This window comes from Oncorhynchus mykiss, chromosome 15, assembly GCF_013265735.2.
Source record: "Oncorhynchus mykiss isolate Arlee chromosome 15, USDA_OmykA_1.1, whole genome shotgun sequence".
Taxonomy (NCBI): Eukaryota; Metazoa; Chordata; class Actinopteri; order Salmoniformes; family Salmonidae; genus Oncorhynchus; species Oncorhynchus mykiss.
This window is the reverse complement of record NC_048579.1, coordinates 13,425,066-13,452,890: the sequence shown is the minus strand read 5'-3', so window position 1 is coordinate 13,452,890 and position 27,825 is coordinate 13,425,066. Positions and strand designations below refer to the sequence as shown.

At 45.7% G+C, this 27,825-nt stretch overlaps 1 protein-coding gene across 3 annotated transcripts in view; it reads left to right on the top strand.

The window, feature by feature from the left end:
- Positions 1-844: 844 nt before the first annotated feature.
- Positions 845-27,825, top strand: part of LOC110515851 (phosphatidylinositol 5-phosphate 4-kinase type-2 alpha-like) — a 49,954-nt gene continuing 22,973 nt past the window's right edge. For 2 of the 3 annotated variants that reach the window (XM_036943733.1, XM_036943732.1), the window contains exons 1-2: positions 845-1,506; positions 21,502-21,599. In XM_036943733.1, the coding sequence (XP_036799628.1) occupies positions 1,372-1,506; positions 21,502-21,599 (233 nt within the window). In that variant the 5' untranslated portion in view covers positions 845-1,371. The remainder of the gene's footprint in view (positions 1,507-21,501; positions 21,600-27,825) is intronic. The other variant, XM_036943734.1, reaches the window with a different exon arrangement.

Genomic DNA, 27,825 nt, shown 5'->3' with positions numbered 1-27,825 from the left:
GTGAATCCAAAATTACACAATACATTACTTACCATTGATTTCTATTGGTCACAAAATAATACGAAACATAACCAAAACAAACTGCAAATTGCATCCAACATGTTTGTAGAGTCACACGATTGTTGTAATCATTGCGTGCTGGGAATTTGGAACCAAACACTAAACGGTTAACTACTTTAATACACATAAATTAATTTTTACCAATACTTTGGGTCCTCTAAAATGGGTGGACTATGTACAAAAAGTGCTGTAATTTCTAAACGGTTCACCCGATATGGACACAAATTCCCTCAAATTAAAGCGGACAGTCTGCACTTTAACGTCATAGTCATAGTGTATAATTTCAAATCCAAAATGTTGGATTACAGAGCCAAAACAACAACAACAATGTCACTGTCCCAATAATTACGGAGGACACTAGATTCTACAGACCCTAGTGAGTAATGCTGCGTTCAAAACAGCTCTGAACTCTGAAAATGATTTGGTCAAATCATGACGCCAGTGAACTTCAGGTCAGAAAATTCGGAGCTATAGAAAGAGACCCGATTTCCAAAGTTGGAATTCAGAGTTGTATGACCGTTCAAATCGATTTTTCCCAGTCGGAGCTCGTTCTTTTTCGAGTTCCCAGTTGTTTTGAACGCAGAATAATCCCAGACCCACTTTTCCTCGGCACCTAGAAAAGTTATCTCTCTATAAACGAATATGTATTTAATATACCGTGTATTGCATTGTGGGCATTTGTATATCATGAATAAATGCAGGTTAACTACAAATTTCTACTATTAGAAAGGTGTAGTTAATTGCCGAAATTCCGCGACCCGGAAATAATGTTTTAGTGTTGCTGACGAGACGCTGATGTGCCACACACCCACTGACTGAGGAAGGCGTAGATGAAACGCTATCACCTCCCTCCTTTGAGCTGTCAGTTGACAGCGCAACACCGAGCCGGAAGCATCGTAGGAAATAACACAGATTTGATACACCGTAGATTTTAGATTTCTCCTCTTTGTCACTGCAATAACAGTTGGGACACTAGCATATTTTGGGGCTGACCAACGAACGCGTAAGAAACAGAAAATATAAAAGGACTGACTAGCTTTCTAGTTTAGCAAGCTATCGTTAGCTTTGGCCAGTGCAGCCGCTGCTCTGCAACAGCTAGCTAAGGACGGAGTGTGTAGTAGGCAGGCGAGCTCCGTTGGAATCTAAAACCTAAGGCAAATTGGAGTATCTAGCTAATACAGAAAATACTACAGTTGTTTTTGATTGCTCGCTAGCTAAATGCAGAGTGTAGGTGATCATTGAGAGGCTACTCTCCCAGCTCCATAACGAACTGTCACAGACTGGGTGATATCCAGCCAATTGCCACTAAAGATGGCTACAGCGAGCAGCATTGCCGCATCTATTGCGAGCAAGACGAAGAAGAAACACTTCGTGGCTCAAAAAGTGAAGCTTTTCCGAGCCAGCGACCCTCTGCTCAGCGTCCTCATGTGGGGAGTCAACCATTCGGTGAGTCTGTCCATTGGGGTTGGTTAGTGGTGGTCAAATCGATGTTTTCATGACCCTGTACTACTAAACATAACGTTAAACTAGCTAGAAATAGTGTCAGCTATGTGTCAAAGTGTGATTTGACTTGACAGACTCGAGACTGTCAGGCGCAAATCAGGGATGACGGCTAGCAGTAGTTATCGTCGTGGCAATGCACATTTGCATCTTATCGCAACAGGCTTGATTTTAAATTCCACTTGGCAACAATTCACTTCTAACTAGTTAACTAATTAGCCTTTCAGAGGGTGTTGGATAGATTGTCTGTCGTGTCTCGATTCTCCATTACTTGCCACACTGACTTTGGTCAATGTGAATTGCTGATAGAACAGTTGTAATAATAATAGTCAACTCTGCACTCTTGATGTGACATACTACAAGTAGCTTAGTGTGTGGGTGGGTCAGTGGTATAAACTCTCCGAGCTCTCAGGGTCCAGTATCTTGAGAGAACAGATATTCCCATGTCAGAGAGCTTATCATCGATCCCTTCCTCAATGTCTCTTTCAGTCACTGTGACTGCACAGAAGGCACAGTTAGAGCCATATAGCCTAACATAGGCTCACTGTTCCAATGTTTCATGACATAACATACTAATTTGCATTGGAACTAGAATGTTGCGATTGTTTGGCATATTGAAGTTCTAAACCAAAGTTTGCTGAATTCTTTAGCCTACATCTGAGTGTCTCTTCAAAATATGAATGATCACCATATTCACCATTCAATTCTCTCTGCAATGCTACACTGGCCTTTTTTAAAGGAAGAGATGTTTACTGTACGTGTTATATCTGGCATGCTAAATTGTAGGCTACAGACAAACTGAGGGGTTTTAAATAGTGAGCAGAGGTTATTTATTAGCTGGGCCTGAAAGGATTACCCCAGCCCAGCCAGCAGACGAAACCAGAGTTTGCTTTAAACAGAAGGTTAGTCCAAGAGTAAACCGTGGCTTTGTGTCTAAGAGTGAAGTGTTGGCCAGACAGTGGTGTTCTCCCTCAGTCACGCTGCATCAGAGGCTGGTCAGTCCACCTCAAAATTCTACATGAAAACAGTCTCTTAGGGTGCAGGGTTACTAGTGTGTATGACAAGAGGGAGGGGGGGGGGGGGGGGGGGGGGGGGGCACACACTATATGGAAACAGTGTTGATTGTGATCTGCTCAGGGCCTAACTAAGCAAAGACTAGCATGTCACGAGCCACAGGAGGTTTCTAGTCCCAGTCACATCTGTGTAAGTCAGGAAGAGGATCCAAGGGAGGTACAGTTGAAGTCGGAAGTTTACATACACCTTAGCCAAAAACATTTAAACTCTGTTTTTCACAATTCTTGACATTTAATCCTAGTAAAAATTCCCTGTCTTAGGTCAGTTAGGATCACCACTTAAATTTAAGAATGTGAAATGTCAGAATAATAGTAGAGAGAATGATTTAGTTCAGCTTTTATTTCTTTCATCACATTCCCAGTGGGTCAGAAGTTTACATACTCAATTAGTATTTGGTAGCATTGCCTTTAAATTGTTTAACTTGAGTCAAATGTTTCGGGGAGCCTTCCACAAGCTTTTGTGGGGGGAGAGACCACCACTGTCTGGCCAACACTTCACTCTTAGACACAAAGCCACAGTTTACTCTTGGACAAACCTTCTGTTTAAAGCAAACTCTGGTTTCGTCTGCTGGCTGGGCTGGGGTAATCCTTTCAGGCCCAGCTAATAAATAACCTCTGCTCACTATTTAAAACCCCTCAGTTTGTCTGTAGCCTACAATTTAGCATGCCAGATATAACACGTACAGTAAACATCTCTTCCTTTAAAAAAGGCCAGTGTAGCATTGCAGAGAGAATTGAATGGTGAATATGGTGATCATTCATATTTTGAAGAGACACTCAGATGTAGGCTAAAGAATTCAGCAAACTTTGGTTTAGAACTTCAATATCCCAATTGAGGTCAGGTCTTTGTGATGACCACTCCAATACCTTGAGGCACAGTTGTGTTTTTGCTTCATCAGACCAGAGGACATTTCTCCAAAAAGTATGATCTTGTCCCCATGTGCAGTTGCAAACCGTAGTCTGGCTTTTTTATGGCAGTTATGGAGCAGTGGTTTCTTCCTTGCTAAGCGGTCTTTCAGGTTATATCAATATAGGACTTGTTTTACTGTGGATATAGATAATTTTGTACCTGTTTCCTCCAGCATCTTCACAAGGTCCTTTGCTGTTGTTCTGGGATTGATTTGCACTTTTTGCACCAAAGTACGTTCACCTCTAGGAGACAGAACACGTCTCCTTCCTGAGCGGTATGACAGCTGTGTGGTCCCATGGTGTTTATACTTGGATACTATTGTTTGTACAGATGAACGTGGTACCTTCAGGCGTTTGGAAATTGCTCCCAAGGATGAACCAGACTTGTGAGGGTCTACAGTTTTTTTTCTGAGGTCTTGGCTGATTTCTTTTGATTTTCCCATGATGTCAAGCAATGAGGCACTGAGTTTGATGGTAGGCCTTGAAATACATCCAATTCACTCAAAGTATGTCAATTAGCCTATCAGAAGCTTCTAAAGCCATGACATAATTTTCTGGAATTTTCCAAACTGTTTAAAGTCAACTTAGTGTATGTAAACTTCTGACCCACTGGAATTGTGATACAGTGAATTAGAAGTGAAATAATCTATCTTTAAACAATTGTTGGAAAAATTACTTGTCATGCACAAAGTAGATGTCCTAACGGACTTGCCAAAACTATAGTTTGTAAACAAGATATTTGTGGAGTGGTTGAAAAACGAGTTTGAATGACTCCAACCTAAGTGTATCTAAACTTCCGACTTGTATCTCAACCAGCGTGTCACTACCACAACAGTTTAGCCCTACATGAAATTCTATCCCAGTGGTAGTTTGCCTTCGCCAGGCTTGTCGTGACCACACCTTGGACTGGAATACTTATGTTAGCTCCAGAGAGGGCTGGCTCAGTGGGCTTATGTGGTCCTCTTTAGTCTCAGACAGTATCTGGGTTTGATTCCCAGCCAGCTAGCCCTAGCCAACATGTCCAAACCTTTGTGTTGTTGCATTGCCTAACACTCCACAGGGTGATGGATATAATAGTTTTATGCCAGAAGCTGCTTGATTTCCAGGTACCCACCTCCTGGTCACCAGTCTCTTTCTTGTGGACTTTGCAACACTGCACTAACTGATCGGTTTAGAGTTTATTTCTTTCCGTACTGCTTAAACCACTAGTTATTTGATTTGGGACTATAAAATGTTTTCAGTGTGAACTTAAACAACTAAAACCACATGTAAAGAATGTTGTTTACATCATCTTTAAGAGCTAACAACCACCAAAATACAAACTAGACAGGCAGAATCTAAAATGTAAAGAATGTCATGGCATGGAGCCCCCATTTAATTTAGTTATAATTTGAGTCCCTCAGATAGCATAAGAGAACAATCTCTCAGCCCCATGACAAAATGTGTAGATTTTCAGGAAATTTGCTTTAAAACAGCCAAATCCTTCCTCTGTGGCCAAGAGGAGGGTCTGTAAAATGTTCAGTCGGAGACCACTCCATTGGCCACGCTCACTACCCCTACCCCTCTAACGCTAACTTTGCCACCTCTGCTATAAAATAAAAAAATCCTAGGGGAAACACTGTATTGAGGGTGATAGTTGAGGTTCTTGTAGAATTCTGGTTGGAAAAAGCCTGCTGATTGTGTGAGAGCTGCTGTCTTTCCCCAAGTTTGAGTAGGGGTCAGATGGAATGTCTGCTAGCGACAACACTGGAATGGAGAGAGGGGGAGGCCTGACAATGTGTACACACACACACACACACACACACACACACACACACACACACACACACACACACACACACACTCTGAGGCTGGCAAAGAAACAGAACCCTCCTTATCTCCTGAGAGACCCATCAATTAAACCCAGCACTTTCTGGAAACTCGCCAGCACTCTGCATTCCTGTTGCTGAAACATCAGGACCGACGTAGACAACTCAACTGGTAGACACTAGATGACCATGGTAGAGAGAACAGGGGAGTCACTAGATGGCCATGGTAGAGAGAACAGGGGAGTCACTAGATTACTTGATTTGATGCAGCACCTCTACCATAGGTCATTCAAATCACAAATTGCGTTTGTGATTTTAAAGCCTCGGCTGTGTGATTGGTGGTAGTGAGTGACAGCAGATGATAGTTCCCTCTCCACACGGGGGGATTAACAAACTCTGTCTGACACCCAAAGCCTCAGACATTCCTACTCTGTCTTAACACCCTGAGGATATAGGACTTAGTTTAGAGAGAGACACCCTGACTGTTGACATGCAGCCCAGCCGTTTTGCCGTCCAGCAACATGACAGGCAGGAACCTGTGGCACTCCATCCATGGACAGGAGGATGAGAAATACTGTTTTCTAGAATGTCTGTACACCTCTGGTGAATCATCATCATACATACAGTGAGCGAAAAAAGTATTTGATCCCCTGCTGATTTTGTATGTTTGCCCACTGACAAAGAAATGATCAGTCTGTAAATTTAATGGTAGGTTTATTTGAACATTGAGTGACAGAATAACAACAAATAAATCCAGAAAAACACATGACACAAATGTTATAAATTGATTTGCATTTTAATGAGGGAAATAAGTATTTGACCCCTCTGCAAAACATGACTTAGTACTTGGTGGCAAAACCCTTGTTGTAAGGTTGAGGCTGACGTTTGGCAACTCGACCCTTCGGCAACTCGAACCCCTCGCTCTCTCTCCTGCTGCCTATTCCTCCATCCCTCTCCCCCTCGCTCTCTCTCCTGCTGCCTATTCCTCCGTCCCTCTCCCCCTCGCTCTCTCTCCTGCTGCCTATTCCTCCGTCCCTCTCCCCCTCGCTCTCTCTCCTGCTGCCTATTCCTCTGTCCCTCTCCCCCTCGCTCTCTCTCCTGCTGCCTATTCCTCTGTCCCTCTACCCCTCGCTCTCTCTCCTGCTGCCTATTCCTCCATCCCTCTCCCCCTCGCTCTCTCTCCTGCTGCCTATTCCTCTGTCCCTCTACCCCTCGCTCTCTCTCCTGCTGCCTATTCCTCTATCCCTCTCCCCCTCGCTCTCTCTCCTGCTGCCTATTCCTCTGTCCCTCTACCCCTCGCTCTCTCTCCTGCTGCCTATTCCTCTGTCCCTCTACCCCTCGCTCTCTCTCCTGCTGCCTATTCCTCTATCCCTCTACCCCTCGCTCTCTCTCCTGCTGCCTATTCCTCTATCCCTCTACCCCTCGCTCTCTGTCCTGCTGCCTATTCCTCCATCCCTCTACCCCTCGCTCTCTCTCCTGCTGCCTATTCCTCTACCCCTCGCTCTCTGTCCTGCTGCCTATTCCTCTGTCCCTCTACCCCTCGCTCTCTCTCCTGCTGCCTATTCCTCCGTCCCTCTCCCCCTCGCTCTCTCTCCTGCTGCCTATTCCTCTATCCCTCTACCCCTCGCTCTCTCTCCTGCTGCCTATTCCTCTATCCCTCTCCCCCTCGCTCTCTCTCCTGCTGCCTATTCCTCTATCCCTCTACCCCTCGCTCTCTCTCCTGCTGCCTATTCCTCTATCCCTCTCCCCCTCGCTCTCTCTCCTGCTGCCTATTCCTCTGTCCCTCTACCCCTCGCTCTCTCTCCTGCTGCCTATTCCTCCGTCCCTCTCCCCCTCGCTCTCTCTCCTGCTGCCTATTCCTCCGTCCCTCTCCCCCTCGCTCTCTCTCCTGCTGCCTATTCCTCCGTCCCTCTCCCCCTCGCTCTCTCTCCTGCTGCCTATTCCTCTGTCCCTCTCCCCCTCGCTCTCTCTCCTGCTGCCTATTCCTCCGTCCCTCTCCCCCTCGCTCTCTCTCCTGCTGCCTATTCCTCCATCCCTCTCCCCCTCGCTCTCTCTCCTGCTACCTATTCCTCCATCCCTCTACCCCTCGCTCTCTCTCCTGCTGCCTATTCCTCCGTCCCTCTCCCCCTCGCTCTCTCTCCTGCTGCCTATTCCTCCGTCCCTCTCCCCCTCGCTCTCTCTCCTGCTGCCTATTCCTCCGTCCCTCTCCCCCTCGCTCTCTCTCCTGCTGCCTATTCCTCCGTCCTTCTACCCCTCGCTCTCTCTCCTGCTGCCTATTCCTCTGTCCCTCTACCCCTCGCTCTCTCTCCTGCTGCCTATTCCTCCGTCCCTCTCCCCCTCGCTCTCTCTCCTGCTGCCTATTCCTCCATCCCTCTACCCCTTGCTCTCTCTCCCCTGTCTTTCTGAGCCAGTGACTATGTCTGTGTGTGACGTAAGAGGCTGTTCCTATTAATAGCCACAGGATTGACCTACAACTATTATGTGGTGAATATGGATGAAGAACAGAATAGATGGGATCTCACAAAGGACCTGGATTCCCCAGGGACCAGCCGAGCACATTCAGTGTGTGGTGTACGTGTGTGTCTTTCCACATGGTCTGTCACTTCTTATGTCTGGGTGGTCGGGTTGGAGAGGGGCAACTTGATGAAGCAGGAGAGGTCGTCTTTTGTGCACAGTTGGGGTTAGGACCTCTGTTGCGCCCTCTACTCGTGTGTGTGTGTGTGTGTGTGTGTGTGTGTGTGTGTGTGTGAGAGACAGGTGTCCACTGTAGCATGGTGTAGAGCAGAGGGAAATAATGTTATGCCAGAGGAGACAAGGACATTGATTTAAAATATAGCTTTAGTCACCAGCAGTAGATATCCTAGTGCCCTCGTTGCCCTGCATGGCTATCAATGTGTGTACAGTAGGCCCCACCAGAAGTGAATGGTGTGTGTAAAATCACATTTTATTTGTCACATGCACCGAATGCAAAAGGTGTAGACCTTACTGTGAAATTCTTTCTTCCAAGCCCTTAAGCAACAATGCAGAATTATTTTAAAAGTAAGAAAATATTTGCTAAAAATCTATATACACAGTACCAGTACCATCTACACAGTACCAGTACCATCTACACAGTACCAGTACCATCTACACAGTACCAGTACCATATACACAGTACCTGTACCATCTACACAGTACCAGTACCATCTACACAGTACCAGTACCATCTACACAGTACCTGTACCATCTACACAGTACCTGTACCATCTACACAGTACCAGTACCATATACACAGTACCAGTACCATATACACAGTACCAGTACCATATACACAGTACCAGTACCATATACACAGTACCAGTACCATCTACACAGTACCAGTACCATCTACACAGTACCAGTACCATCTACACAGTACCAGTACCATCTACACAGTACCAGTCAAAAGTTTGGACACACCTACTCATTCAAGGGCTTTTCTTATTTTTACTATTTTCTACATTGTAGAATAATAGTGAAGACATAAAAACTGTGAAATAACACATATGGAATTATGTAGTAACCAAAAAAGTGTTAAACAAATCAAAATACATTTTAGATTCTTCAAAGTAGACACTTTCTCTTGACAACTTTGCACACTCTTGGCATTTTCTCAACCAGCTTGCCTGGAATGCATTTCCAAAAGTCTTGAAGGAGTTCCCACATATGCTGAGCATTTGACTGCTTTTCCTTCACTCTGCGGTCCAACTCATCCCAAAACAAGGTGGTGTTGGTGGTGGTAGTAGTAGTACCTGGTGGTGGTAGTAGTAGTAGTACCTGGTGGTGGTAGTAGTAGTAGTACCTGGTGGTGGTAGTAGTAGTAGTACCTGGTGGTGGTAGTAGTAGTAGTACCTGGTGGTAGTAGTAGTAGTACCTGGTGGTGGTGGTGGTAGTAGTACCTGGTGGTGGTGGTAGTAGTAGTACGTGGTGGTGGTGGTGGTAGTAGTAGTAGTAGTAGTACCTGGTGGTGGTAGTAGTAGTAGTAGTACCTGGTGGTGGTGGTGGTGGTAGTAGTACCTGGTGGTGGTGGTAGTAGTAGTACCTGGTGGTGGTGGTGGTAGTAGTAGTACCTGGTGGTAGTAGTAGTTGGTGGTGGTGGTAGTAGTGGTGGTAGTAGTAGTAGTAGTAGTAGTACCTGCTGGTGGTAGTAGTAGTACCTGGTGGTGGTAGTAGTAGTAGTAGTAGTACCTGGTGGTGGTGGTAGTAGTAGTACCTGGTGGTGGTGGTGGTAGTAGTAGTAGTACCTGATGGTGGTGGTGGTGGTAGTAGTAGTAGTACCTGGTGGTGGTAGTAGTAGTACCTGGTGGTGGTAGTAGTACCTGGTGGTGGTGGTAGTAGTAGTACCTGCTGGTGGTAGTAGTAGTACCTGGTGGTGGTGGTGGTAGTAATAGTAGTAGTACCTGGTGGTGGTGGTAGTAGTAGTACCTGGTGGTGGTGGTGGTGGTAGTAGTAGTAGTAGTACCTGGTGGTGGTGGTGGTAGTAGTAGTACCTGGTGGTGGTGGTGGTGGTGGTGGTAGTAGTACCTGGTGGTGGTGGTGGTGGTAGTAGTAGTAGTACCTGGTGGTGGTGGTGGTAGTAGTAGTACCTGGTGGTGGTGGTGGTGGTGGTGGTGGTGGTAGTAGTACCTGGTGGTGGTAGTAGTAGTAGTACCTGGTGGTGGTGGTAGTAGTAGTAGTACCTGGTGGTACTAGTAGTAGTACCTGGTGGTGGTGGTGGTGGTGGTAGTAGTAGTAGTACCTGGTGCTAGTAGTAGTAGTAGTACCTGGTGGTGGTAGTAGTAGTAGTAGTACCTGGTGGTGGTGGTAGTAGTAGTACCTGGTGGTGGTGGTAGTAGTACCTGGTACTGGTAGTAGTAGTAGTACCTGGTACTAGTAGTAGTACCTGGTGGTGGTAGTAGTAGTAGTACCTGGTGGTGGTAGTAGTAGTAGTAGTACCTGGTGGTGGTAGTAGTACGTGGTGGTGGTGGTAGTAGTAGTACCTGGTGCTAGTAGTAGTAGTAGTACCTGGTGGTGGTAGTAGTATTAGTAGTAGTACCTGGTGGTGGTGGTAGTAGTAGTACCTGGTGGTGGTGGTAGTAGTAGTACCTGGTGGTGGTGGTAGTAGTAGTACCTGGTGGTAGTAGTAGTAGTAGTAGTACCTGGTGGTAGTAGTAGTAGTAGTACCTGGTGGTAGTAGTAGTACCTGGTGGTGGTAGTAGTACCTGGTGGTAGTAGTAGTTGGGGAGCCAGAAAATTGGGTTTGGGAGCCAGATAATTGAACTCTACACTAATAACGGGGTGATCCGTGTTATTCTTAATATGGTAATCACTGAAATTAGACTGAATTATTCAACACCACCACCACCATAGGCTGGGCTGTCGTCTTGTGAGAGGAATGTTACTGTTACTATCGGGGTGCAGAAGACATAAGGTACTCAGACAGATTTCAAAGTGTTTACACTATTTGATTCATCACATGTAGTTGTTCCAAGACAGGTGAGTTAGCCGTTTTTTATAACCACTAACTCTGCATTCTGCGTCCCTTCATGGGATTGCCCTGATTTGTACGTAGTTCCACCAATGAAATGTGCTGGATCTGGGTGTGCTTACTAGCCTGAACCATTGAGGTGGCATCTGGTTTAGAGCAGAATATCTATGTCACTGCTGCTAGAATAGATTGCATAACTGGTCAACTTTCTGAATCTGTCCCTTTTTCTAGTCGCACATCAGATGAGTCACTAAGCACCAGCTGCTCTAGTAGGACTGTGACTGTATGGAAATGTCTAGCCTACAGGTAACTGCCAAAATGAAAGGTACACTGACAGTGTCTTAATCGGGCGATGGGTCACCACGGGCCAGAACAACTTCAATGGACCTTGGCATAGATTCTTCAAGTGTCTGGAACTCTATTGTAGGGATGCGACACCCTTATTCCACAATAAATTCTGTACGTTTTTGTTGATGGCCGGTGGAAAACGCTGTCTCGGAATCCCTCCAGAATCTCCCAGAAGTGTTCAATGGTGTTGAGATCTGTTGACTGACACGCACGCAACATTAAACTGTTGATTTGTTAACACTAGATGACTGATAGGGGGTGCTGTGTTCAAGCCAATGTGCCTCCATCTTAGCATTCCTTCTCCATTGTAAAAAATATTTAGGAAGTTATAGAAATGCATTTATTAATGTCTACAATCATTTTTGGCAAGTATATTCTATTACGGACACCTTCATACATGTTTTAATTTTCAAAGATTTTACTGAGTTACAGTTCATATTGTTATTTTATTTAACCGTTATTTAAAAAGTTTGGATCGTGGATCAGAAAACCAGACAGTATCTGCTGTGACCACCATTTTACTCTTGCAGAGTGACACATCTCCTTCACATAGAGTTGATCAGGCTATTGATTGTGGAATGTTGTCCCACTCCTCTTCAATGGCTGTGCCAAGTTGCTGGATATTGGTGGGAACTGGAACACGCTGTCGTACGCATCGATCCAGAGCATCCCACACATGCTCAATGGGTGACATGTCAATGAGTATGCAGGTCATGGAAGAACTGGGACATTTTCAGCTTCCAGGAGTTGTGTACAGATCCTTGTGACATGGGGATGTGCATTATCATGCTGAAACATGAAGTGATGGCACCACAATGGGCCTCAGGATCTCGTCACGGTATGTCTGTACATTCAAATTGCCATCTATAAAATGCAATTGAGTTTGTGGTCTGTAGCTTGTGCCTGCCCGTACCATAACCCCACCGACACCGAGGAGCACTCTGTTCACAACGTTGACATCAGCAAACCACTCGCCCACTCAACGCCATACACGTGGTCTGATGTTGTGAGGCCGGTTGGGCGTACTACCAAATTCTCTAAAATGAATAGATCCTAGAGGCGGCTTATGGTTGAGAAAAGAACATGCAACAGCTCTGGTGGACATTCCTGCAGTCAGCATGCCAGTTGGACGCTCCCTCTAAACTTGAGACATCTGTGGCATTGTGTGACAAAACTGCACATTTTAGAGTGGCCTTTTATTGTCCCCAGCATGCAGTTTAATCAGCTTCTTGATATGCCACACCTGTCAGTTGGATGGATTATCTTGACAAAGGAGAAATGCTCACTAACAAGGATGTACACAAAGTTGTACATGACATTTTGAGAGAAATAAGTTTATTGTGCGTATGAAAACGTGTTTTATTTCCGTTCATGAAAAATGGGACCAACACTTTTTAAATGTTGTTTTTTATGTTTTGGTTCGTTGGATATTATGTGAGCTAAACATAATGTTACTGTCCCCACGACAACAGCAAATATACTTAAATGCATGTCATTTTGTCCTTAATTGAAATAGTGTAGAATTCCATTCATTCCTATGGAGAACTGCTCCTACTAAGGAGTACCAATATGGCTGACCGATGGCTTCAGACCCTCTGAATGGCCAATACATGGCATCAGCAATCCTGGGGTTTAAATTACATCGTTGCTTTACACATCACTGCGTGTCGGTCGGTCGGAGAGCTGCGTGTCGGTCGGTCGGAGAGCTGCGTGTCGGTCGGTCGGAGAGCTGCGTGTCGGTCGGTCGGAGAGCTGCGTGTCGGTCGGTCGGAGAGCTGCGTGTCGGTCGGTCGGAGAGCTGCGTGTCGGTCGGTCGGAGAGCTGCGTGTCGGTCGGTCGGAGAGCTGCGTGTCGGTCGGTCGGAGAGCTGCGTGTCGGTCGGTCGGAGAGCTGCGTGTCGGTCGGTCGGAGAGCTGCGTGTCGGTCGGTCGGAGAGCTGCGTGTCGGTCGGTCGGAGAGCTGCGTGTCGGTCGGTCGGAGAGCTGCGTGTCGGTCGGTCGGAGAGCTGCGTGTCGGTCGGTCGGAGAGCTGCGTGTCGGTCGGTCGGAGAGCTGCGTGTCGGTCGGTCGGTCGGAGAGCTGCGTGTCGGTCGGTCGGTCGGAGAGCTGCGTGTGTGTCGGTCGGTCGGAGAGCTGCGTGTGTGTCGGTCGGTCGGAGAGCTGCGTGTCTGTCGGTCGCTCGGTCGGAGAGCTGCGTGTCTGTCGGTCGGAGAGCTGCGTGTCGGTCGGAGAGCTGCGTGTCGGTCGGTCGGAGAGCTGCGTGTCGGGCGGTCGGAGAGCTGCGTGTCGGTCGGTCGGAGAGCTGCGTGTCGGTCGCTCGGTCGGAGGGCTGCGTGTCGGTCGCTCGTTCGGAGAGCTGCGTGCCGGTCGGTCGGGGTAGCGGTGTGTCGGTCGTTCAGAGAGCTGTGTGTTGTTCAGAGAGCTGTGGGTCTGTCTGTCAGAGAGTGTTATGAGTGAGAGCGAGAGAGAGCGAAGCCTCTGTGTGCTGACTGAGTTCCTCTCCCACTTCCTGTCCACCGGGGCACGGAGCTTGCTCACTCCGCTCTGTGTCGGAAACACCAGACTCTGTCACCAAGGCGACGACGAACAGGAAGTGGCACTGTGAAAGTTGGCCGGGCTGAGCGAGTGAAATAGAGAGAGATAAGAGACTGACGTGTGGAGTCATCATCAGAGGAGGAGATTAAACGCAACATGAACATGAGGCCTGCAGTCGTCACCACTTTGCTTCACTCAGAGTTGATTTGAACAAGCCAAGGAATACAGTGACTACCATGCGTCCCAAACAGCCCTCTATTCCCTTTATATTTCACTTCTTTTGACTTTGCTAGGGCCCATAGGGCACTGTAAAGGGGGTAGGGTGCCATTAGGGACACAGCCATAGACCGGCCCCGTCGGGCTACTCATCCTGGAGGTCTGGAGAATGCTGTTCTCTGTGGTTCTCTTCATTCTGAGCTAAATCCTGTCTGACTGAACAGATGAATGCGTCATGATGATATAATTCTACAGAGAGATTAGTAGTCCTGCTTCCTTAAAGGGAGAGATTTGTAGTCTGTCACCGTCAGCCCCCAGAATACATCGCTGGTGCTTCCTGCCACTGCTGTCCTCCTGAAGGTTGGCCCAGTGCCATGTGTGTGTGTGCAGGGGCATTGTCTTCTCTCCTGCCTCTGTACTGTGTGTGAAACAGAGCTTTGTGATGTGGTGACGTCTCCTGAAGTACTCAGGATGCATCAGTCTCTGCGTGACGTTGTTGCCTGGCACCCCACATCACTGTATGTCTCTCTCTCTCTCTCTCTCTCTCTCTCAGTAGTCGGTCTCCTTAACATCCAAGTTCCATCATCAATTTTCTGCCCCCTTCTGAAGTCCACTTGCTTCCTCTCCTTGTCTCCTTTCGTCCTGTACCAGATACTGGTTAAGCTGCAGCCTCAATGGCTATCTCTCTGTCTCTCTCTCTTAATTCAATTCAATAAATGCTTTATTGGCATGAATGGGTAGTTTGGTCGTTCATGTCATTTCAGCAAACCATGACCATCTCAGATTGTTCTAAAATCATTCCTGTAGTTCTGTATAATCAGCTGATTAGCATTCCTGCAACATTATTTTGTTGAAATATCATTGTATCTCTGAGAAATTAAGCTGATTGATTGCACCCAAGTTAATCATTTTTAATTATAGGATTCATATTATATTTAATAAATATAATACCTAACATCCAATTTCAACAAACTTTTTTTTCCTGAGTAATCCAAAGAAACTCAAAACCCACCGATGAACCCTCCAGTCCCCAGGCCAGTCCCACACGGACAACACGTATATAGCATCAGTCCTGTCTGACCAGTAGTATAGAGCTGTGTCTCAGAGCATATTGTTTCTTCATCCTGTATAATGTATTCCCAGTGAATTTGGGGATGTTTTTTCCCCTCTTCTGACAATATAGTCATTGAAATTCTTAGGTTTATGTCTCTTCCTGTTATTACCATGTTCTGACCACTAGATGGTGCTGTTCCTACTATGTGGATAACATTATTTTTTTTACGTTTAAGAAACCCCCCAACCTCAGAATTAAAGGGATAGTTCATCCAAATTACAAAATGACACATTGGTTTCCTTACCCTGTAAGTAGTCTATGGACAATGTATGACAGCATTACCACCCTGCATCCCACTGCTGGCTTGCTTCTGAAACTAAGCAGGGTTGGTCCTGGTCGGTCACTAGATAGGAGACCAGATGCTGCTGGAAGTGGTGTAGGACCAGTAGGAGGCACTCTTTCCTCTGTTCTAAAAAAAAATATCCCTATGCCCCAGGACACTGCCCTGTGTAGGGTGCCGTCTTTCAGATGGGACGTTAAATGGGTGTCCTGACTCTCTGTGGTCACTAAAGATCCCATGGCACTTTTTGTAAGTGTAGTGTCCTGGCTAAATTCTGATACCATCATGGACACCTAATCATCCCCAGCTTACAATTAGCTCATTCATCCCCCTCTCCACTGTAACTATTCCACAGGTCGTTGCCGTAAAGGAGAATGTGTTCTCAGTCAACTTACCTGGTTAAATAAATCAAATCCATGCTTTGGTTTAGTTTCCCTGTCCACTGTTTCAAATGCTAACTTTTTAGCATTTATGGCACAAATCCAATGCAAATCAATGGTAGCAATGTTAGCATATCCAAATCCTCTATAAATAGAATCATTGAGTTACACAATTTTTTTTAATGCTAATATTATGTTTCTAACAACAGAAACAATTTCAGAACAATCTTGAGATGGTGGTGTCAATCCTCTTTGCCACTGTTGCCAAAGCAATGTATAAGAAGTATGATATAAATGAACAATATGTTTGAGCAATAATGGTACTGTATATTCTCAGTCAGAAGACTGGACACACCTACTCATTCAAGCCTTTTTCTTTAGTTTGACTCTTTTCTACATTGTAGAATAATAGTGAAGACATAAAAACTATATAATAATACATATGGAGTCATATCAAAACATATTTAATATTTGAGATTCTTCAAAGTAGCCACCCTTTGCCTTGATGACAGCTTTGCACACTATTCACATTCTCTCAACCAGCTTCATGAGGTAGTCACCTGGAATGCATTTCAGTTAACAGGTGTGCCTTGTTAAAAGTTGTGGAATTTCTTAACTTGTTTGAGCCAATCAGTTGTGTTGTGACAAGGTAGGGGTGGTTTACAGAAGATAGCCTTCATTTGTAAAATACAAAGTCCATATTATGGCAAGAATCACTCAAATAAGTGAAGAGAAATGACAGTCCATCATTACTTTAAGACATGAACGTCAGTCAATACGGAAACATTTTGCAGTCGCAAAAACCAGCAAGCGCCATGATGAAACTGTCTCTCATGAGGACCGCCACAGGAAAGGAAGACCCAGAGTTACCTCTGCTGCAGAGGATAAGTTCATTAGAGTTACCTGGCTCTCATGAGGACCACCACAGGAAAGGAAGACCCAGAGTTACCTCTGCTGCAGAGGATAAGTTCATTAGAGTTAACTGGCTCTCATGAGGACCGCCACAGGAAGACCCAGAGGATATGTTCATTAGAGTTACCAGCCTCAGAAATTGTAGCCCAAATAAATGCTTCAGAGGTAAAGTAACAGACAAACTTAACATCAACTGTTCAGAGTGTGTGAATCAGGCCTTCATGGTCAAATTGCTGCAAAGAAATCACTAAAGGACACCAATAAGAAGAGACTTGCTTGGGCCACGAAACACGGGCAATGGTAATTAGACCGGGGGAAATCGGTCTTTTGGTCTGATGATTCCAAATTTGAGATTTTTGGTTCCAACCACCGTGTGTTTGTGAGACGCATTGCACTGTAGGTGAACGGATGATCTCTGCATGTGTGGTTCCCACCGTGAAGCATGGAGGAGGAGGAGGTGTGATGGTGTGGGGGTGCTTTGCTGGTGACATTGTCAGTGATTTCTTTAGAATTCAAGGCAGACTTAACCAGCATGACTACCACTGTATTCTGCAGGGATACACCATCCCATCTGGTTTGGGTTTTAGTGGGACTATCATTTGTTCTTCAACAGGACAATGACTCAAAATATACCTCCAGGCTGTGTAAGGGCTATTTGACCAAGAAGGAGAATGTTGGAGTGCTGCATCAAATGACCTGACCTTCACAATCACCCGACCTCAACCCAATTGAGGTGGCTTGGGATGAGTTATTATTCTACAATGTAGAAAATAGTAGAAATAAAATAAACCCTTGAATGAGTAGATGTCAGAACCTTTGACTGGTACTGTATATTTCAACATAAACAATTATGCATGGGAAGTAATACACCAAAAATGTAAATAATAGCAACAATTGTCAAATTTGAATATACAACGGCTCATGTGTATGACATGGCAGGATCTATCGTCTGTTATTATGACATGGCAGGATCTATCGTCTGTTATTATGACATGGCAGGATCTATCGTCTGTTATTATGACATGGCAGGATCTATCGTCTGTTATTATGACATGGCAGGATCTATCGTCTGTTATTATGACATGGCAGGATCTATCGTCTGTTATTATGACATGGCAGGATCTATCGTCTGTTATTATGACATGGCAGGATCTATCGTCTGTTATTATGACATGGCAGGATCTATCGTCTGTTATTATGACATGGCAGGATCTATCGTCTGTTATTATGACATGGCAGGATCTATCGTCTGTTATTATGACATGGCAGGATCTATCGTCTGTTATTATGACATGGCAGGATCTATCGTCTGTTATTATGACATGGCAGGATCTATCGTCTGTTATTATGACAGGCCAGGATCTATTGTCTGTTATTATGACATGGCAGGATCTATCGTCTGTTATTATGACATGGCAGGATCTATCGTCTGTTATTATGACATGGCAGGATCTATCGTCTGTTATTATGACATGGCAGGATCTATCGTCTGTTATTATGACATGGCAGGATCTATCGTCTGTTATTATGGCAGGATCTATCGTCTGTTATTATGACAGGCCAGGATCTATCGTCTGTTATTATGACAGGCCAGGATCTATCGTCTGTTATTATGACATGGCAGGATCTATCGTCTGTTATTATGACAGGCCAGGATCTATCGTCTGTTATTATGACATGGCAGGATCTATCGTCTGTTATTATGACAGGCCAGGATCTATCGTCTGTTATTATGACATGGCAGGATCTATCGTCTGTTATTATGACAGGCCAGGATCGATCGTCTGTTATTATGACATGGCAGGATTTATCGTCTGTTATTATGACAGGCCAGGATTTATCGTCTGTTATTATGACAGGCCAGGATCTATCGTCTGTTATTATGACATGGCAGGATCTATCGTCTGTTATTATGACATGGCAGGATCTATCGTCTGTTATTATGACAGGCCAGGATCTTTCGTCTGTTATTATGACAGGCCAGGATCTATCGTCTGTTATTATGACATGGCAGGATCTATCGTCTGTTATTATGACATGGCAGGATCTATCGTCTGTTATTATGACATGGCAGGATCTATCGTCTGTTATTATGACATGGCAGGATCTATCGTCTGTTATTATGACATGGCAGGATCTATCGTCTGTTATTATGACATGGCAGGATCTATCGTCTGTTATTATGACAGGCCAGGATCTATCGTCTGTTATTATGACAGGCCAGGATCTATCGTCTGTTATTATGACATGTAACAGACGATAGATTCAACTATTCGACCACAAATAACTAAATTCAAACAAATAGAAACCTCGAACCAAATTACATACACTATTTACTGGCAAAACGAAATACTAAAATTCTAAATAGAGATAATCAAATTAGCACAACACCTTGTCAAAAATCTAAGAACTCAAAGGAAATCGTCTGTTATTATGACATGTCAGGATCTATCGTCTGTTATTATGACATGGCAGGATTTATCGTCTGTTATTATGACAGGCCAGGATCTATCGTCTGTTATTATGACATGGCAGGATCTATCGTCTGTTATTATGACAGGCCAGGATCTATCGTCTGTTATTATGACATGGCAGGATTTATCGTCTGTTATTATGACAGGCCAGGATCTATCGTCTGTTATTATGACAGGCCAGGATCTATCGCCTGTTATTATGACATGGCAGGATTTATCGTCTGTTATTATGACAGGCCAGGATCTATCGTCTGTTATTATGACAGGCCAGGATCTATCGTCTGTTATTATGACAGGCCAGGATCTATCGTCTGTTATTATGACATGTCAGGATCTATCGTCTGTTATTATGACAGGCCAGGATCTATCGTCTGTTATTATGACATGGCAGGATTTATCGTCTGTTATTATGACAGGCCAGGATCTATCGTCTGTTATTATGACAGGCCAGGATCTATCGTCTGTTATTATGACAGGCCAGGACATCATCGGCAACAACATCTGCTGTCTCTACCTTTTCCCACAGCATTCCTCACAAAATGCAAATGTTCCCCTCAACAGGCAGTTAAAGAAATTCTGCAATTCTTTCTTTACATTTCAGGAGGTAAATACCTCTGAGTCATATGTGGTGTAGGAAGTGCTGCTCATTCTCTTGTTTACCTGCCCCGCAGTGCTTCGTCTTCTCTGATCCTCATGTTTTTCTGTGGCGTCCTGTCTCTATTGCCAGGCTATGGTCACTGACTCTAAATTGTTAATGTTTTCCTTTGAGTTCTTAGATTTTTGACAAGGTGTTGTGCTAATTTGATTATCTCTATTTAGAATTTTAGGATTTCGTTTTGCCAGTAAATAGTGTATGTATTTTGGTTTGAGGTTTCTATTTGTTTGAATTTAATTATTTGTGGTCGAATAGTTGAATTTAGCTGCCGCTTTTGGGCCATTTTCTCTGTCTGTGTCTGTCCTACTTAAGGGCTTTATTGGCATGGGAAACATATATGTTTAGGGCAAAAATAACCATACAATAGCATAGAGGACATTAGGGTGACGGGTGGCCTGGCGGCTAGAGGCGAAGTGGCCTGGCGGGCTAGAGGCGGGTGGCCTGGTCGGCTAGAGACGGGTGGCCTGGTCGGCTAGAGGCGGGTGGCCTGGTCGGCTAGAGGCGGGTGGCCTGGTCGGCTAGAGGCGGGTGGCCTGGTCGGCTAGAGGCGGGTGGCCTGGTCGGCTAGAGGCGGGTGGCCTGGTCGGCTAGAGGCGGGTGGCCTGGTCGGCTAGAGGCGGGTGGCCTGGTCGGCTAGAGGCGGGTGGCCTGGTCGGCTAGAGGCGGGTGGCCTGGTCGGCTAGAGGCGGGTGGCCTGGTCGGCTAGAGGCGGGTGGCCTGGTCGGCTAGAGGCGGGTGGCCTGGGCGGTTAGAGTGTTGGACTAGTAATCGAAAGGTTGCAAGATCGAATCCCCGAGCTGACAAGGCAGTTAACCCACTGTTCCTAGGCCGTCTTTGAAAATAACAATTTGTTCTTAACTGACTTGCCTAGTGAAATAAAGATTTAAAATATAAAAATGTGCATGTTGCTTGATCTGTCCCTCCGTCTTGCTATCTCAATTCAAAGTGCTTTATTGGCATGGGAAGCATATGTTAATAGATAATAGACAAAAGTGAAGTAAACAATGAACAGTAAACATTAGTCACAAAAGGCCCAAAAGAATAGAGACATTTCAAATGTCATATTGTGTGTATATGTATGTATGTGTGTGTGTGTGTGTGTGTGTGTGTGTGTGTGTGTTACAACACTGTATATAATGTGCAAATAGTTAAAGTACAAAAGGGAAAATAAATCAACATAAATATGGGTTGTATTTACAATGGTCTCTCGTGTGTGTGTGTGTGGTGTGATCTAGTTTACCTAATCAGTGTTTCTGGATCATTTGTATGTAGATAAACTGAGAAGCTCAGATCTGGTGACATTTTTTTTTAAAGGACTTACTTTCTACTCCAAAATGAATGTAAATATAATTAGGTAGCTCTAAAATCCTGCTGTCTGGAGGCTCGCTAGACTACAACTCTGTCCCTGCCTCCTCCTCCGACACTGTGTTAGATTCTAAAAATCATGTGTTTCACAGTTCTCTGCAGTAGAAATGCAGAATGTCTAGTCAAGGTGATTGTTGGCCGCAGTAGATGGGTTCTTAGCCTTTAGGCATTGGTACTGGGCTGGAACCAAAGCCTGCACAACCAGGATGTTGATCACTGAGGTAACGAGGCAGAGGAAGGGGATGTGATGAGGATAGAGGTCAGAGGTGCTGTATGCTCATCTAGATTCAAGGAAAAGGTCTCTGTTCTAACAGTCCAAACTGATGGGATTTTATGTTTAGTCACTATTCTACAAATACATGATTCTGTCTCTCCGGCTCTGTCTCAGATCAATGAGTTGAGCCATGTTCAGATCCCCATCATGTTGATGCCTGATGACTTCAAGGCCTACTCCAAGATTAAGGTGGACAATCACCTCTTCAACAAGTAAGTGTGTATACACACACACACACACACTAATCCAGCCATTTCCCAAACTAGGTGTCACAACCGTGATTTAAAAATAGTTTTGCGAGAGAAACGGCAGTTTCTGTTTTCATTCATACAAATGTGACTGTATCTTTTGAGCGGTTTAAACTACAACATATTATGACCCCAGGAACACGTATGTCTGTTTCCCTCTACAATGACCCCAGGAACACGTATGTCTGTTTCCCTCTACAATGACCCCAACACTGGAACACGTATGTCTGTTTCCCTCTACAATGACCCCAACACTGGAACACGTATGTCTGTTTCCCTCTACAATGACCCCAACACTGGAACACGTATGTCTGTTTCCCTCTACAATGACCCCAACACAGGAACACGTATGTCTGTTTCCCTCTACAATGACCCCAACACTGGAACACGTATGTCTGTTTCCCTCTACAATGACCCCAACACTGGAACACGTATGTCTGTTTCCCTCTACAATGACCCCAACACAGGAACACGTATGTCTGTTTCCCTCTACAATGACCCCAACACAGGAACACGTATGTCTGTTTCCCTCTACAATGACCCCAGGAACACGTATGTCTGTTTACCTCTACAATGACCCCAGGAACACGTATGTCTGTTTCCCTCTACAATGACCCCAACACAGGAACACGTATGTCTGTTTCCCTCTACAATGACCCCAACACAGGAACACGTATGTCTGTTTCCCTCTACAATGACCCCAACACAGGAACACGCATGTCTGTTTCCCTCTACAATGACCCCAACACAGGAACACGTATGTCTGTTTCCCTCTACAATGACCCCAACACTGGAAGACGAGACTCTCAGGAACACGTATGTCTGTTTCCCTCTACAATGACCCCAACACAGGAACACGTATGTCTGTTTCCCTCTACAATGACCCCAACACAGGAACACGCATGTCTGTTTCCCTCTACAATGACCCCAACACTGGAACACGTATGTCTGTTTCCCTCTACAATGACCCCAACACTGGAACACGAGACTCTCAGGAACACGTATGTCTGTTTCCCTTTACAATGACCCCAACACAGGAACACGTATGTCTGTTTCCCTCTACAATGACCCCAACACTGGAACACGTATGTCTGTTTCCCTCTACAATGACCCCAGGAACACGTATGTCTGTTTCCCTCTACAATGACCCCAACACTGGAACACGTATGTCTGTTTCCCTCTACAATGACCCCAGGAACACGTATGTCTGTTTCCCTCTACAATGACCCCAACACAGGAACACGTATGTCTGTTTCCCTCTACAATGACCCCAACACTGGAACACGTATGTCTGTTTCCCTCTACAATGACCCCAACACTGGAAGACGTATGTCTGTTTCCCTCTACAATGACCCCAGGAACACGTATGTCTGTTTCCCTCTACAATGACCCCAACACTGGAACACGTATGTCTGTTTCCCTCTACAATGACCCCAACACTGGAACACGTATGTCTGTTTCCCTCTACAATGACCCCAACACAGGAACACGTATGTCTGTTTCCCTCTACAATGACCCCAACACAGGAACACGTATGTCTGTTTCCCTCTACAATGACCCCAACACTGGAACACGTATGTCTGTTTCCCTCTACAATGACCCCAACACTGGAACACGTATGTCTGTTTCCCTCTACAATGACCCCAACACTGGAAGACGAGACTCTCAGGAACACGTATGTCTGTTTCCCTCTACAATGACCCCAACACAGGAACACGTATGTCTGTTTCCCTCTACAATGACCCCAACACTGGAAGACGAGACTCTCAGGAACACGTATGTCTGTTTCCCTCTACAATGACCCCAACACTGGAACACGTATGTCTGTTTCCCTCTACAATGACCCCAACACTGGAAGACGTATGTCTGTTTCCCTCTACAATGACCCCAGGAACACGTATGTCTGTTTCCCTCTACAATGACCCCAACACAGGAACACGTATGTCTGTTTCCCTCTACAATGACCCCAACACTGGAACACGTATGTCTGTTTCCCTCTACAATGACCCCAACACTGGAACACGTATGTCTGTTTCCCTCTACAATGACCCCAACACTGGAAGACGAGACTCTCAGGAACACGTATGTCTGTTTCCCTCTACAATGACCCCAACACTGGAACACGTATGTCTGTTTCCCTCTACAATGACCCCAACACTGGAACACGTATGTCTGTTTCCCTCTACAATGACCCCAACACTGGAACACGTATGTCTGTTTCCCTCTACAATGACCCCAACACTGGATGACGAGACTCTCAGGAACACGTATGTCTGTTTCCCTCTACAATGACCCCAACACTGGAAGATGTATGTCTGTTTCCCTCTACAATGACCCCAACACTGGAACACGTATGTCTGTTTCCCTCTACAATGACCCCAACACTGGAAGACGAGACTCTCAGGAACACGTATGTCTGTTTCCCTCTACAATGACCCCAACACTGGAACACGTATGTCTGTTTCCCTCTACAATGACCCCAACACAGGAACACGTATGTCTGTTTCCCTCTACAATGACCCCAACACTGGAACACGTATGTCTGTTTCCCTCTACAATGACCCCAACACTGGAAGACGAGACTCTCAGGAACACGTATGTCTGTTTCCCTCTACAATGACCCCAACACTGGAACACATATGTCTGTTTCCCTCTACAATGACCCCAACACTGGAACACGTATGTCTGTTTCCCTCTACAATGACCCCAACACAGGAACACGTATGTCTGTTTCCCTCTACAATGACCCCAACACTGGAACACGTATGTCTGTTTCCCTCTACAATGACCCCAACACTGGAAGACGAGACTCTCAGGAACACGTATGTCTGTTTCCCTCTACAATGACCCCAACACTGGAACACGTATGTCTGTTTCCCTCTACAATGACCCCAACACAGGAACACGTATGTCTGTTTCCCTCTACAATGACCCCAACACTGGAACACGTATGTCTGTTTCCCTCTACAATGACCCCAACACTGGATGACGAGACTCTCAGGAACACGTATGTCTGTTTCCCTCTACAATGACCCCAACACTGGAACACGTATGTCTGTTTCCCTCTACAATGACCCCAACACTGGAACACGTATGTCTGTTTCCCTCTACAATGACCCCAACACTGGAAGACGTATGTCTGTTTCCCTCTACAATGACCCCAACACTGGAAGACGAGACTCTCAGGAACACGTATGTCTGTTTCCCTCTACAATGACCCCAACACTGGAACACGTATGTCTGTTTCCCTCTACAATGACCCCAACACTGGAACACGTATGTCTGTTTCCCTCTACAATGACCCCAACACTGGAACACGTATGTCTGTTTCCCTCTACAATGACCCCAAACACTGGAAGACGTATGTCTGTTTCCCTCTACAATGACCCCAACACTGGAAGACGTATGTCTGTTTCCCTCTACAATGACCCCAACACTGGAAGACGTATGTCTGTTTCCCTCTACAATGACCCCAACACAGGAACACGTATGTCTGTTTCCCTCTACAATGACCCCAACACTGGAACACGTATGTCTGTTTCCCTCTACAATGACCCCAACACAGGAACACGTATGTCTGTTTCCCTCTACAATGACCCCAACACTGGAAGACGAGACTCTCAGGATCACGTATGTCTGTTTCCCTCTACAATGACCCCAAAACTGGAACACGTATGTCTGTTTCCCTCTACAATGACCCCAACACTGGAACACGTATGTCTGTTTCCCTCTACAATGACCCCAACACAGGAACACGAGACTCTCAGGAACACGTATGTCTGTTTCCCTCTACAATGACCCCAACACTGGAACACGTATGTCTGTTTCCCTCTACAATGACCCCAACACTGGAAGACGTATGTCTGTTTCCCTCTACAATGACCCCAACACTGGAAGACGAGACTCTCAAGAACACGTATGTCTGTTTCCCTCTACAATGACCCCACACTGGAAGACGTATGTCTGTTTCCCTCTACAATGACCCCAACACTGGAACACGTATGTCTGTTTCCCTCTACAATGACCCCAACACTGGAAGACGAGACTCTCAGGATCACGTATGTCTGTTTCCCTCTACAATGACCCCAACACTGGAACACGTATGTCTGTTTCCCTCTACAATGACCCCAACACAGGAACACGAGACTCTCAGGAACACGTATGTCTGTTTCCCTCTACAATGACCCCAACACTGGAACACGTATGTCTGTTTCCCTCTACAATGACCCCAACACTGGAAGACGTATGTCTGTTTCCCTCTACAATGACCCCAACACTGGAAGACGAGACTCTCAGGAACACGTATGTCTGTTTCCCTCTACAATGACCCCACACTGGAAGACGTATGTCTGTTTCCCTCTACAATGACCCCAACACTGGAACACGTATGTCTGTTTCCCTCTACAATGACCCCAACACTGGAAGACGTATGTCTGTTTCCCTCTACAATGACCCCAACACTGGAAGACGAGACTCTCAAGAACACGTATGTCTGTTTCCCTCTACAATGACCCCACACTGGAAGACGTATGTCTGTTTCCCTCTACAATGACCCCAACACTGGAACACGTATGTCTGTTTCCCTCTACAATGACCCCAACACTGGAAGACGAGACTCTCAGGATCACGTATGTCTGTTTCCCTCTACAATGACCCCAACACTGGAACACGTATGTCTGTTTCCCTCTACAATGACCCCAACACAGGAACACGAGACTCTCAGGAACACGTATGTCTGTTTCCCTCTACAATGACCCCAACACTGGAACACGTATGTCTGTTTCCCTCTACAATGACCCCAACACTGGAACACGTATGTCTGTTTCCCTCTACAATGACCCCAACACAGGAACACGAGACTCTCAGGAACACGTATGTCTGTTTCCCTCTACAATGACCCCAACACTGGAACACGTATGTCTGTTTCCCTCTACAATGACCCCAACACTGGAAGACGTATGTCTGTTTCCCTCTACAATGACCCCAACACTGGAAGACGAGACTCTCAAGAACACGTATGTCTGTTTCCCTCTACAATGACCCCACACTGGAAGACGTATGTCTGTTTCCCTCTACAATGACCCCAACACTGGAACACGTATGTCTGTTTCCCTCTACAATGACCCCAACACTGGAAGACGAGACTCTCAGGATCACGTATGTCTGTTTCCCTCTACAATGACCCCAACACTGGAACACGTATGTCTGTTTCCCTCTACAATGACCCCAACACAGGAACACGAGACTCTCAGGAACACGTATGTCTGTTTCCCTCTACAATGACCCCAACACCGGAACACGTATGTCTGTTTCCCTCTACAATGACCCCAACACTGGAAGACGTATGTCTGTTTCCCTCTACAATGACCCCAACACTGGAAGACGAGACTCTCAGGAACACGTATGTCTGTTTCCCTCTACAATGACCCCACACTGGAAGACGTATGTCTGTTTCCCTCTACAATGACCCCAACACTGGAAGACGTATGTCTGTTTCCCTCTACAATGACCCCAACACTGGAAGACGTATGTCTGTTTCCCTCTACAATGACCCCAACACTGGAACACGAGACTCTCAGGAACACGTATGTCTGTTTCCCTCTACAATGACCCCAACACTGGAACACGTATGTCTGTTTCCCTCTACAATGACCCCAACACTGGAAGACGAGACTCTCAGGAACACGTATGTCTGTTTCCCTCTACAATGACCCCAACACTGGAACACGTATGTCTGTTTCCCTCTACAATGACCCCAACACTGGAACACGTATGCCTGTTTCCCTCTACAATGACCCCAACACTGGAAGACGAGACTCTCAGGAACACGTATGAGTTTCCTGTTTCTGTCTACAATGACCCCAACACAGGAAGACGAGACTCTCAGGAACACGTATGTCTGTGTCCTTATACAATGACCACAAGACCAGGCACTAAATCAGACGGGGCGTGGGGGGGGATAACAATCCATGATGTTCTTCTCTTAACAGAAGATCATACAAAATACCTTTCTGATTTCACTTCCAACCATACTTCCTTCAGATTGACAGTACTTTTGAAAGTATTTCAGACTGATTTGTAATAGTCTAAACATGGGCTGTTGATTTTTTTTTTTTACATGTTGGGGTCGTGGGCCACACCAGTTTGGGAACCCCTGGTCCTAAGGTAAATGCTATCTAATGTTAAATGT